The 14,008-nt window shown below is 42.8% G+C and overlaps 1 protein-coding gene across 14 annotated transcripts in view; it reads right to left on the bottom strand.

The window, feature by feature from the left end:
• The window catches only part of HTR2C (5-hydroxytryptamine receptor 2C), a 257,321-nt gene that overhangs the window by 232,728 nt on the left and 10,585 nt on the right, over nucleotides 1-14,008 (bottom strand). For 9 of the 14 annotated variants that reach the window (XM_072929316.1, XM_072929320.1, XM_041716250.2 and 6 more), the window contains exon 1: nucleotides 9,779-10,660. The exons of 1 other annotated variant lie outside the window; for it this stretch is intronic. Coding sequence is in view for 1 of the 13 variants with exons in the window: in XM_072929322.1 (XP_072785423.1) it covers nucleotides 9,779-9,833 (55 nt within the window). In the remaining 12 variants the exon portion in view is untranslated. Of the gene's footprint in view, nucleotides 1-1,016; nucleotides 1,138-8,049; nucleotides 8,259-9,778; nucleotides 10,668-14,008 lie in introns of those variants that run through there. 4 more of the 14 variants (XM_072929317.1, XM_072929314.1, XM_072929321.1 and 1 more) reach the window with 4 other exon arrangements.

Here is a 14,008-nt window from a genome sequence, read left to right as displayed (position 1 = left end):
CTTTAGTATATTTATAGTTTGGCTTAATGGAGAATTTGGAGATTTCTTTTTGCAATATTTCTTTTTATTCAGCTTTTACAAGGACTCACACTCTTTTTCTATGCACCCTATCTGCATTAACAATCATTAAAGTAATATCTACTTAATACGCCTTTGTTCATCAGCCTTACTTGAAACATGGTTTGACTTGGCAGTATGATGAGCAGTTCTTCTCTGTGCTTTCCATCGTGTTTAGGGGTATAGGCTGCTGGGCTGCATTTGCATACATTAGATGAGCACAGGTGTCCTTACTGCTAAGATACCAATAAAACATTCTTTTAAAAACAGAATGAATTCACTCATCCTAAAAAGGAGTCTAAAACATTCTTAAATAATCATGGCAGCTTAATTTTGAAATGAAAAAAAAAAAATTAAGTATCCATGGTTTAAATATTTATTAGGATTTCTAGAAGAAATATTCTTCAGCCCCGACATAGCCCATGTTTTATTTAAATTAGCATTACACCTAAGAGCTTTAGCACATATTTTCTTCTCAGGCAGTCCTTATTACTTTGTGACTGTTTCGTATCACTCCTAAATAACAGTGTCACCAGCTAAATGAATAGTGAGCCATACTTACAAATGATTTATACAGAACTAAAACATGTATCAGGAGGCATATTTCTACCCTGAGTCTCTGCATACAGTTCCCTGTGGCAGCAAAGAAGCTTTGTGCTTTTCTGCCCTGAATTTCTAATGAGGTAATTTGCATATGCGCACGCTCCTGAGCTCTGGCACGCACAACTTTGCGCAAAGTTGGAAACCTCCATCTGGGAAAGGCACACTGTGTGCCTCACCCTGTTCTGAACATCCTCTACAGCCACTGCAGGCATCACTTGGCACAGCTCACTGGAGGCACTCCTCTGCTTCTGCAAGGAGAGGAGAGAAAAGAGGCAGGAAGAACGATGCCCAGTCTTATCCAACAATCACATGGCAAGCATTGGAGCAGTTAGAGCTGTAGGCACTTATGGACTCACCTCCATAAACAGAAGAGCCCTTTTCCTTACTGGTGAGGTCAAACAGTGAAGAGCTGGGTGCTGATGATCAGTCATGTCAACAAAGTGCTCCTGTCTTCCCTTTGATCCTTCACATGTCACCCTAAAGAAGTTCCAAGGACTCAAAACATTTTGTGGATAATGTACAAAGTAAAAACCAGAAAAGAAAATTTGTGAAGAAAATAATACTCTGAAAATAATTCCATCAGTCCAGCTGGCCATCCATGAGGATAAATCAAACTATGCATGCTGGAGTGTTGGAACCCTGGTTGCTGAGAATTTTAGACTTTCTGTGCTGACAGACACTGACCCCCAAGCAAACACTACATTTGACCTGAAGCCATGGAGAAAGCTTCCAAAATTGAATTATAGAACTAAGATTATGGGTGTGTAGTTTGATTAAAAGTGTATAATATCACATGGTAAAAAACTTGGAGTTTAAGGTTTTAGAATATAGTAAGACATATAAAGCAAGATAGAGGTTTTAAAGCAGAGGCTTCTTTACCTTCTTCATAAGTTGAAGTGGTATTGTGGAGCAGTGATAGTAACAGAGGAAGCATCAGATGAAGGACTAGGAGCTAAAGGTCTAACACCTGCAGCATAACTCATTTAGCTACACGGTACCCTGGATAACATATTCTACACACAAACAGAGGTATTTTAAAATGCAACTTCAAACCTAGCACTTATAAAATTGAAGTGCATTTTTCTACCTCCTTCACACAGTTCAGACCTTGTTTCAGATTTGAAGGAATACTGGAGAAAACAATCTGTAAATAAAGAATGAACCTCAAAGCAACCATGAAGATGCAGAGAGAAAAGCCCCCCAAACATTCCACATAACTTCTCCTACTGCTTTGAGTCTCTCCCTTCCCTATGTGGCCATGATTTTCATAGATTTTCAGCATCACACTTATCAGATTTTATTGCAACCAGTCAGAGCTTGGACACCACAGGAATCTGTCAAGCAGCACAATCATATCAGGGCTCATAACCAAACACAAGGACTTTTCCCTTCATCTTGCCACACTGCAACCATCTCAAGGAGACAGAAGGGAGAGAACACAAGCTCCTACTTGATCAGGTACAAGGAGTCCTGTGAATAAATCTCAGGACTGGCTCAGAAACAAGTGTGTGGCTGTTTATGCTAAGCTAAGCAAAGCAGTGGCACAAGAAAAGGCCAGCACTTTTGGAAAGAGGCAGTTACACACAAAAATTTGCCATCTTGTAAATTTGTCCTTTCCTCACCCACATGGTGTTAGGCATAGCCCCCACTGGGCTGTGCTTAACACATTCACAGCAGCCAGGCAGATGTAATGGTGATCACTGCTGCCAGGATATATTAGGATTATTATATTCTCACCCTGATTTTTACATTATTCTCTAAGCATCTGCTATTTGCCACTGTTGGAGACAGGATACCAGGCTGTCAGTAATTGTTAGTGTCAAGGAAAGAAATGGACTGCCCAAGAAAAAACTGTGGGAAAAAATGAAGGTGGCAAAAAGAGAGGAAGAAATAATCAAGGTGGAATCATAGAGTCTCAGAGATGAGGTCAAGGGGTGCTAAATAAATAATAAATACCAGGGTAAGCACTGTGGGGATAGGAAATAGAAAAGAACACCCCAGTGATTGCTAGAGGAAAGATTTTACTACATATTCCTGCTAGAACAGAAATACCTCAAGGGCACAACAATGGAAAAGGATGATCAAGCTAAGAAAAAGACACAGATGAGGCAAGGAGGTGGACAGGAGCATTCTGGATGGGCCACAAGTATTAGTCCAGCAATTGTAAGTGGTCACCTGGACATGAGACGCAAACCAGAATCACAGAGCAATTGCTAGACTGAACTCCTAAAGAACAAAACAAAAACAAAAAAAAAAAAAAAAAAAAAAAACCACCAAAAACCACAAAAAAAAAACCAAACCAAACAAACCCCAAAAAAATTTTAAAAAATAAACACCAGCAGAAAACTTAGAACCAATGAAAAGCATGGCGAAACAAGAGTGCTCAAAACCCAATTTTGTAATTTGCTTTATCTTTGTCATGGATTTCATGAATACCTCAACAGCAACCTATTCAGTCTCTCCTGGAAAACATCACCCAGTGACCATCAGGAGGCTGAACCTGCAAGCAACAGAAATCATTGCATCTGCATGTGATGGGAACCTCAATCAGCCTTTTGAATAATCCTGACATTTTTTAATCTACTTAATAAAGGAGGGAGGGAGGAAAAGCAGCTGTGCCGGCACTGCAAACTTGTTTTTTGCAAACAGCTCAGTGACACACCACACACTGACTGTTAAGAATATCATTACCTGAAATTACTACAGCACACTTTAAAATCACTGATAATTGATGAGATGTAATTTTAATGAGGAACCATTAGTGAATGGAAATGCTTTTAACTGGGCCTACAGAGACAACTTTCACAGCCCAATGCAACTCAACTGGCTTAAGTAATAAATATTGCCAAACTAAGACAAGCACAATCAAACAACTCAGTCCTCTCCATGTGCCCAGCCCTATCCGAGATCAGATACTGTAAAAGAGCCAAACACAAGTCTACTCGTCTAGAATCAAAGAATTCAGTGGGGAAGAATCTACTCCTCTTACAGAAGGGGGAAATGTTACACTGAAAGTTGGAGAATTGAAAATATATATGGGAGTCAGAGCAGATAATGGAACACAAGGTCCCAGGGCCATGTTGGAGCTACAAGATCTAATAACACTTTTAGATGTTTGAAGAGAAGCGAGTTTATAAATGTCATATTGTTTTTGTGTATGGTGCTAGTGAGAATATTAGTAAAATCTGGCATTCTGCTGTCCCAGAGAAACCATCTCTAATGTCCACAGCTCAAAAAGATACTGAAAAACACGGAGAAATGTATAGAATTTAAGTGCCTGAAAACAGATTGTGTGGAAAGGGTTTAAATTTCATGATCTCTTTAGCAAAAAGAAGGCTGAATAATGATTTGTCCACATCATGGGAAATGATTTGCATTACCAGCAGGCTCCTTAATTAAGCAGACAAAGGACAAAGATGATTCAACTTATAGAACAAGAAAATAAACAGATTTGATTTATTATTTATAAATCACCAGAAATAATTACTCGCCAAAACAACTAACCTGAGGATACCTTTGAGATCCAATTATCTGCACTCTTTAAATAAGCCCAAATATTCTTCTGAAAGGCAGGGAGAAGTTGCTGCGTGAAATTTTCTATAGCCTGTGTCATCAGGGTGATCCAAGGATCACGCATGCACTGCAGAACTGAGGACTGCTAGAGAATATTTGCTATATTCACACTACAGTGCTCAGACCTACTTACATGAGGTTTTATATTTGCACACAGGTTTAGAAAATAGAGAATGAGATGATTAGCATTTAAAAGCAGTTAAGTTATCAAGACAAGAGAGCTGTTTGGTACATTTATTCCAGCATTCAGCTATTTTATTGTTGTACGCTGAGTACATAGCACTGGGTACCACAAAATATTAAAAAAAGGGTTTTTCAAAGGGATCATATATAAAATTTGATCCATAACTGTAAGAGTTTCAGTAGATGAACAATAGCCCCCATTAGAAACATTAATATTACAGTCTTCAAAATAACAGTGTCCATAATAACTGTGTGCAAACCACTATATATATTAAAGTCTGGATAATTAATATGCTTCTGCATTTTATTATTTTTTCCTTTGCGAGCAATAGCTGTTCTAAAATCATATATGTCTGCCCAGACCTTCCTGAATGTTGCAGATACTGAAAAAGAAAAATTGTGGTCAAATGCTGCAACTCTTGGCATGAAAACACACTCAAAATTCCACATTTTGGCTGAAACAAGCCTGCTGGGTAAACCTCAAACATAAAATTCTTGGTTTCACCATAAAGCCTGGAACATACAAGTCTGGTAGATAAAACTGCTATTGAACAGGAAGGGGAAGCATGACCAGCAGTGCCAGTCAAGAGATGGTTTATAGAACCAAGTAGCAATATTTACTCCCAGTGAGGAGAACTATAACAGCACCGGCTCTTGGGATGCTCAGGACCAAACAGCAGCATACACTTCATAGCCCCATTCCATCACAGGGACTGACAAAATCACTCAATTCAGCAAGGCAGAGTTAAACCTGCAGGGTCAAATCCTCCACTAACCCTTCAAAAGAGCCTGGAGCAGCCCAGGTGGGGCTGGTAGTTTGCTGAATGTGGACTGAGACCAACTGCTGCTGTGGTGGGGTTCATTTCACCTGGTGCTGCTGCCACCACCCCCACTCCCAGCCCTGAGTCAGTCACGCATGCTCCACCATGGGACTTGAGAGGACTGGGCTTTTCTAGCCTGCAATTCATCTCATCTTGCTGTAGACAAGGGTAATGGTCCCCTCAGAGTGCTTTTTTTCTCTGCTGAAAAGAAAATCTAAACACGAGGCTTCAACATCAATGCCTGCAGTGTCAGATTCTGCCTGTCAGAGCCAGGTAATTATATCTGTAATGACCAGTGAGATCTTCCATATTGTCACACCTAACAAATAAACCTGGGACAGAGCAGGAAGACCAACTTTGCTACTGCTTGAGCTGGAATCATAATTTATTACTTGTGGAGGAAAAAAAATCAAAATACAGAAATTGGTAATAAAGGAATCAAATGGTCATAAAGGAACCAGAATGTGTACTGCTGTCCAGAAAACCAAAGTGATGATCAGAGTGTGTCCTGGCTGTGGAGCAAATTAGCTGAAGCAGTTACCGTGCAACTTGAATTCATGGACTGTGGCCCAAGGATGGAAAAATCTTGGTTGGCAGTGGGGCTGATCTGTATCATGTCCTGGCTCACCACTGAAGTGCAGCTTTGCTGTGCAACAACCTCCCACCTCTATTTTCCCCTTTATCAATTGTGCAGAATTCATACAATATTTATAGCATGGGAGGAGTATTATAGTGATGGGGGGGTGATGCCATTTCTCTAATGTTTGTTGACTTATGGCTAGAATGTGCAATTCAACAGCTGAGGAATGTATCATTTCTATTCATGCTGCACTGCTCAGAAGTGTTCACATTTCAGTCCATGTCAGCTGAACAAAGGTAGTCATATCCTTGGACGCTTGCCACTGCAGCTATGTAGAAGAATTATGGTGCCTTGAACATTTTATGATCTCTGATGATAGCAGCATTTACACTGGGCTGATGGTTCAAATTAATCTGATTTTCAGAAGTTAGAGCATTTAATTAGGATTGGTAATAAAAATTATAGCATTGAAGAAGCATTGTGACAGCATCTGTCCTGATCCGGGGGGTGGAGGGAATCAGGATCTTTTTAAAAAGCAATAAACTATTACATTTGGTTAGTCACAACCAAAGAAAATGACCTTCTGGAACAATAAACAATAGATAGCAGCTGCCTCATCTTTGGGGTGGAAAGACACTTGATAATTTTGCACCTCAAAACATTTCTTTGATGTGTTGTAAAACCCACTCAACAACACATATCCCTTTCTGTACATTTTCTAAGCAACTACATCCTAGCACTCCATTTTTGCTTTTATTGCCTTTCAGACTGGTGAGAGCAATATAATGATTCATCATTAAAGTACTCCTTAAGCAGCTTTGTTCCTATTTGTTGCTATATATATTAAATAGAAATTGCTCTTTGAATTCACCTCTAAAGTCAGACTCAGTTTTTTACCTAACAAGAATGGTATCTCCAGTCATCATCTGAATCTAGCAAAGTGAGAAAACCTTTTGCATAATATAAATATCTGCATTCTCTAAGAGGAGACTGATGCCACCACCTACTGTGAATGCATTTTATAAGTGGTACAAAACCATATAGAATTCAAATGCAGTCTCTTCAAGACACTCCAGGCACTCTCAGAAAGGAACAGTTTTATCTCCAACTAAACAGTTTCTGGACCACAGGCTTTACTCACCTGTAGCTGGTTTACAAGCAGCATACCGACCATAAAAATGTAATGGTTGCTGAAAGTGTAGGTACCTAAAGACAGGCCTTTGTTTAAATCCCTACAGAAACCAGGGGAATCACTCCCTATCAAATAGTTATTTCTTTGGCCTGTCTGTTACCCATCTCCTCACCACCTGTGACTGATAAGCAGCACATGACTCCCCAGCTATTCCAGCATGGCTGGGCAGGCACAGGACCTAATGGGTAAGGGCAGGCATTTTCTCCAAAAGGGCAAACCTGCAGAGATCCCAGCATCTCTGCTGCCAGGCGAGCATTGGGCCCACAAGAACATCAAATTTAGCCCCTTGTTGCAGAGGGGCACAGGGGGAGTCTCTGCCCTCTGTCTCCAGGGTGGGCAGCATGTGACTGCCAGGCAGGGGAAGGTGATCAGAACAGTGTGTGACATAAAATGCTTGCCAGTCCCCATTTAATAAACTTAAGTTTTAAAAATTACCATTATTAATTCTCAACTTCCACATAGTTAGAGTTCAATACAGAACTTCAGTGCTGAGCAGAAAGGCTGCTTAGAAATGATCAGTGGTTCAAATACATTGGTTTTTTTTCCCTGAGCAGATGCAAGTAAGGCTGTAAGGAAGATATTCCCATCCACTTCTTCAGAACATAGCACATGGAAATACACCCCAAGATTTTGATGTTCTTGTAGAACAACCTTTTGAAAAGACAATTGCTGGAAAAGAGGCACAAAGATGACCAAAATAGTTGCTGGCCAGCAAGTGCCCAATCTAATTCTGAATTTTGAAATCTTAAGAACCATTTTGCTTTGATTCAGCCAGTTCTAATCACCATTCTGTCTGTGTGCAAACAGCAGTAAATGGGATGACTAATACATATTCTTTTCAAATGTTTCCTGCACTGACAATGGTGTTACTTAATGCCCACCATGTTTTAGTAAGTGCTGTTCTAAAAAGAAGTCATTCAGATGACATACCAGTTCTGGTGAGATTTCACTGAAGGTTCATACATTTGTGTTTTCACTACTCTGAGGAAAGCTAGAAGATTTTTCTCCTCTTTGGAGAAATAAGAGTTGCTATGGAGTACCTAGTGCGTGGCTAAGAAGGGATCCTCTTTCTCAGAACAGAGAGCAGCTGCTTCCCAGGTATCACCACAGCCTGGCAGGGATTGTGGCTTCTTGATTCATGCACAACAACAAATCCATCAGACTTGCTTCTGCACCTCCAACCCAGAGGTCTTGCAGAGCAGAAGAGGTCTTCTCTACTGGATCTCAGAGGACATACAAGTGTCCCATTCTGGCAAAAAGAGAAGGGAACAAGTTCTTGACTGCATTTAGGCTGAATTACAGAAAGAAAAAGAAAAAAAAAAAAAAAAAAAAAGGGTGGGGGGGAATTCTACTCCAGACTGCCTTATGAGATATGTCAGTGCTGAGTCAAACACAGCACAGCAGCCCTGGGGAAACTGAGGAGGCAATTACAAATGCTCTGACAAAAATGCTCAGGCAGCAACATGTTCCGGTTAAGAATGTGTTGCTACCTGAGCAAAGAAAACAAAAGTGACTAAAGTGATTTACAGTGCAGATGACAGTGCTGCTCTTTTTCCTGAAGAGTGCAGTCATGAATGACACATTTGTTCTGCCAGGGTGCCACAGAAACATTTCTGAGACTGTTACACAGCAATGGCACTGTTGGCTGTGCTGTATCAATAGCTCTGCAATGCCAGAAACAAACACAAACCACTCTACACGTGATGCAGGTGCATAATCCAGGCAGCACCTTCCTCTTCTGCACAGCCAGGCTTCCTTGGCAGGGTCTGCACTCAGGAGCCAACAGGCAAATCTACATATGTGGGTCAACCAGGCGAACAAAATCAAAGAGGTATCCAATGCCCAACACTCTGCTTTTCCAGAAAACTGGAAACTTTCATTTCAGCTTAATCTTTACAGAATAAAACTGGAGGTCTCAAGACAAACCAAAAAAGGCACGCCTTGGTGGTGAGAAGGTAACAGTATCAGCTACTGTTGATTTTGTTAGAGATTTCTCAAGAAGGCAACTTTCAAAACAAGCCTAAGTAAATTTGATGGCGCTGACAGATTTTTATTCTCCCAGTTACTGGTGCAAAAAATCCTCAAGCAAAGATTCTGGGTGGTAAAGTAGTTAGAGTTGAACAAAATTCCTCTCCATAGGGCTAAGAAAGCAAAACACAAATCCCAGACTCATACACTGCTGCTTCTAGAACAAATTTCCTTCTCTACTTCCAAACATCAAGATCAACCCTTACGGACTTCAACATTCCCTCTTCCCCAGGGAAGATCACCTTTTTTCTTCCTCTTAGTGTAATTTCACTCCTCAAAAAAACACCAGCTTCCTCTCAGCAGCATTTTCCCTCTCTGTGTGGGTGCCCTCTGTCCTCTCCATGTCCACAGGAGCAGAATGAAGGGACCTGTAGAGTGCAGTGTCCCAGTTTCTGAACCAAAGTATAACCCAGCATACTGCAGCCAACCTCACCGAAAGGTCATATAGGAGGAAGAAGTAAAAGCTCCCAGGTGCATTTCGCTGAGACAGAGGGTAGTTTGTTTAAATTAAGTGCGACAACTTTATTGCCAATCAGAAAAGGTATCATTCAGGTATCCTTTGCCCTCTCCTCCCTGCTGCACACAAAGAAATCACACATATATTTTCTGTCTGGCATTATAGATTGCAAATTAAGCCCTGTTCCTATGGAAAATTTTTTAAAATTTTATATCCCAGACTGCGAAGAGGACCATATCCCCTCACAATAGATCATGGCATATTGCACAGGCAACACCACCTACCTCCGTGAGCCGACAGAGCCAGCAAGTCAACATAATTCCTCTTGGATGGAGACATTTACCCCAGCTCAGACAGCCGGGGCTCTGCTGCCATGCCTGGAGATTCGGACACACCAAGAAGGCATCTTCTGTGAGCAGCACGGTTCCTCTCACACACCGAACTGCAGCAGCAGCCTACGAGAGCAGCAGCGGTTGAATTGCTGCACATGTATCTCTGCAGATTATTTCCTGCTCAAACACTTGGCGTAAAAGCAGATGCTCTTAACCCTCTGAAGGCCCCTGCCTTTGTCCCCCCTCGGCAGAAGAAAGCTAGCAACTCCAAATATTCTGCGGTGAGGCCGGAGAGGAATGACCGGAGACACGGAGGGCATCTTCTGAGAAGTAGTCCCAAGCTCGTGTCAGTTGCAGTCACTTTGTGCTCAGAGAGCCAAGCATTCCCACAGCATCCCCAGCCAGGCACCACACGGCTCCCACTGCATCACCCACTGCAGATCCCCAGGCTCCAGCAGAGCACCGCTCGCAGCTCACGCAGGAGCCCCGGCCAGGGTGGGGCGGCCAGAGGTCTGACCCCGCGGCTGGAGGCCACGGCCCGGGGGCGAGAAGCTGAGAGACACGAGAGGAGCACGAGTGATGCGGCGAGCCCAGCAGCGTGATCCGAGCTCAGGCACGCCGGGCTCGGGGCTCGGGGCTCTGCGGGGCCGGGCGCTGCCCCATCCCCCGCGGGCGCGGGGCGCAGCGCTGCTCGGGCGGCACTCGGCACCCGCGGGCACACGCTGGGCGGGCGGCAGCGCTGCTCCCTCTCACAGCCTGCGAATGTCACTGGGAAGCATGGCTGAAAACATGCTACAATTAACAGGAGGGAGGGAGATACTACTGCTCTCCTGCTAGTCTTAAAGGCACATTGCTCGCATGTGCCTGTTGAGGATGCAAACGCCCGCAGCTTCAGTCCCAGCGTCTCACTCATCTGCAGGCGGCCAAGATGCCCAGGCAGGAGCCCCGTCCGGGTGTGGGGAAGGAGAGCACCCCAGGAGTCAGGAAGTGAAGGGGCAGCCAGCAGGAGTGTCTCCATCAGGGGCTGGGAGGGAGGCCTGGCACACTTTCACCGCTGTGCCGGGAGTCCAACCGAGCCCCTGTCACCCAGCCCGACTGCTCACCCCTGTCACTGGCAGCTTCACCATCATCCCAGCCAGACATGGGGCATACTGGCCACTGCCCCCCGAATCCCATATGGGATTGTCTCCAGCAGGCAAGGAGGGTCTGGTACCCCCTAGGGGCATGGTGTCCCTCTCTGGTCTTGGTAGGAGAGTCAGGTTGCTCCCACTGGGGACACTGGCCCCAGCAGGTGCAGTTTTGCACCTTGGTTTTACACAGCCAGAAGCTGAGGCACTGAAACCCAATGTGTCATATATCCTAAAGCTGTGATGAGTTCAGCAGGTCTTAGACTGGCTGTAGCATCTGGGGCCATAGCCACCTCCCTCCTGCCCCAGGGCTGGGGCCAGCAGGCTCTGCACCAGCTGAATGCCACATACTCTCTTGTCTTCTCATCCCCTCCTCTTAGTGCCTTGGAATACTCTGGTTTGTCCTTTATCACGTCATAGCACAGATACAACAATAACAATGCCAGTAAGTCCAGCCCACATCAACCTTTTCCCTCCCATGCCCCTTCCCCCCCCCCCCCCCCAAATAGCTGGCATCTGAAACTCAGAAGTCTTCAAAATGGGTGATTTACCCTATTAAAAATCTCCACTTTTTTCTCAGTAGCAGTTGTTGCCATAGATAACATGCTTTTCTGAGCAGGACAAACTAGTGTGAAGCCCTGAACCTTGTCGATCTGCTTTGCATCACACAGCAACCCCTTAGCACCTTTGATTCTCCAAGGCCGTGGAGACACCAAAATTAACCTGATCAATACCTGCCTCCATCACTGAGAAGGAAGCTGTTAGCAGTGTGGATATTTTAGCCTGAGCACACAAAGCCAAAATAAATTACTATGTTGAAAAGTAAGTTAAGCATCCTGTAACTTCATTCCTGAAAAATAGTCTGAAAGGGAAGGCACCCTTAACACAAAACCAGCAAATGCATCACAGCAAAACAAATACTTTCTTTCCTGTAAGGCTAGTAATGTGACCCCCTGATAGAACAAGCACAATGCATGTTTCACTGCTTCCAGGCCATGCAGCTCTGTGCAAAAATACCGCAGTGAATTAACCCAAAAGGGTCTTTATTAAGCATTGCATATCTTAAAGAAAGTCTTTTAAACACCAGACCTACAAAACATGTATAAGTAGTAATCAAAATGCTCGGCAGAGACACTTAAGGATTTATGCTCCTAAAGTTTCTCCCCTGAGTATCAAAGATCATATTTGTTCTCCAGAAGATAGCTGAGGATTTCTCAAGTTTAATGCTTCCTGAGCTCATTAATTAGTATGCAAAAACAGCACAGTGACTACCAGCACATCACTACAAGTATCTGTCCTGAAAGGTCAGTCCTCTGCAGCAGACTCAATAGAAATATTCTGTGTACAGGCACTATTACTTTTTTCAGCTACAACACCTGATGGACCAACCAACTTTAAATTCAGAGGAAATGACCACCTATTAAATTCGTAAGATCAAATGTTCATTTGAGTTATTCCATCTTGTACAACAGAGAATGTTGTGGCATGAGAAACCCAGGTCAGCAGGGTCATATCTTTCTGTCAGATACCATGTCTGCCACTAAAAATTATGCACATGCTTGCAAGTGCATAATTTTTTAGATTTAGTGTAATATGAGATTTCATTCTAAAAAATATTTGCATGTAAGGAAGCCATCATATTGGGAACTGTCACACTACAGAAAGCTGAATCATTAAAGAGGTCTGCAAACAACTGCAAGACCTAAAATTCACATCACAATTGTACTAAACTGCATATTCCACCAAATACATGCATTCTAATTAGACTATACTGCAAAACAACCCTTCTCAAATACTTTAAATGCATAACAAATAAATGTAAACCATAAGAAATACAGTCACCATTAGAGTGGGGATTTAAAAACTTTTAAAAAAGAAATTTGGAAGTCAGAAACCTGATTACAACTACTCCAAACTTTCAGAAACATGTATTGAATTGTATTGCTACATAATACCTGAGGAATAACAACTCTAACACCTTTTAAAACTCAGAGCTCCCAGGTGGTAGATGTGTCCATGCAAAACAAACAACTACCCAAGAGACAGCAGGCACATTCAAGAGCATCCAGCATGCTGACCCTACTGGGACTTACAAAACTAAGAGCATTAGTTTAAATGGTAAATGGCTACTTCGGAAAAAAAAAACCTACCAAAACCAAACCAAACCAAACCAAACCAAACCAAACCAAACCAAACCAAAACAAACAAACAAACAAAAAAAAAAAACCAAAAAAAACCAAACCAAACCAAAACAAAACAAAAAAAACCACCCAAACAGGAACAAGAGAGATGGAGGCCTGGCAGGATGAAACTACCCACTTTCATGGGTCCTGTAAATATTGGGGCTATCTCTGCTCAGAAATCTCAGCATACTGACCTCAGCCTTCATATTACAAAATTTTCATGCTCTACTCCTGACACTCAACATCTGACCTCTCTTCATAGTTATTCTTTTACTGTACTCATGTAGTGTATGAGGACTAATCCATCTTCCAAAACATGGTTTGTGCCCTGCTGTTACCAAGTTGCAAAAGATCATGGTTGGTTTGTGGCAGCTAAGTGAACAATTCATACATCATGTAAACCTCTACTGTCACCTCATCCTTCAGGTCACATGTGAAAATCCCTACAAGTGGGAGGAAAGGGCTCCGAACAGTGTGAAAAGCAATGTCAGCACAATCATTTCAGCCTTCTGGAGAGTGATGGTAGTGGCCAGAGCTTCACTTGTGCACTTCATGCACTGAAGCACTGCATTGGCAAATCTATTGTTGCAAGCACCTGAACTCCTGCAGATGACAATTGGCAAGAGCAGCACTGGAAGATGCCAGGGCACCCTGGGGAAACAGCAGGCAGGGAGATTGTCCTTCCAGAGCCTTGCACCCATTTTTTTTTACACACTGTAGGAGCCATACTCAGTACAGCAAACAGCTCCTCTATAGACCATGAACTGACAATTTTGACCAAGTAAAAAAATTGTGGAAGTAAAAAAATTGAAAAATTGTGAAAGGTTCTCTAAGAAGGACATTTCACACACATCCCCAAAATCTGTAAAGGG

This window comes from Taeniopygia guttata, chromosome 4A, assembly GCF_048771995.1.
Source record: "Taeniopygia guttata chromosome 4A, bTaeGut7.mat, whole genome shotgun sequence".
Classification (NCBI taxonomy): domain Eukaryota; kingdom Metazoa; phylum Chordata; class Aves; order Passeriformes; family Estrildidae; genus Taeniopygia; species Taeniopygia guttata.
The sequence above is the reverse complement of the archived record's forward strand: the minus strand, read 5'-3'. Positions and strand labels throughout refer to the sequence as shown.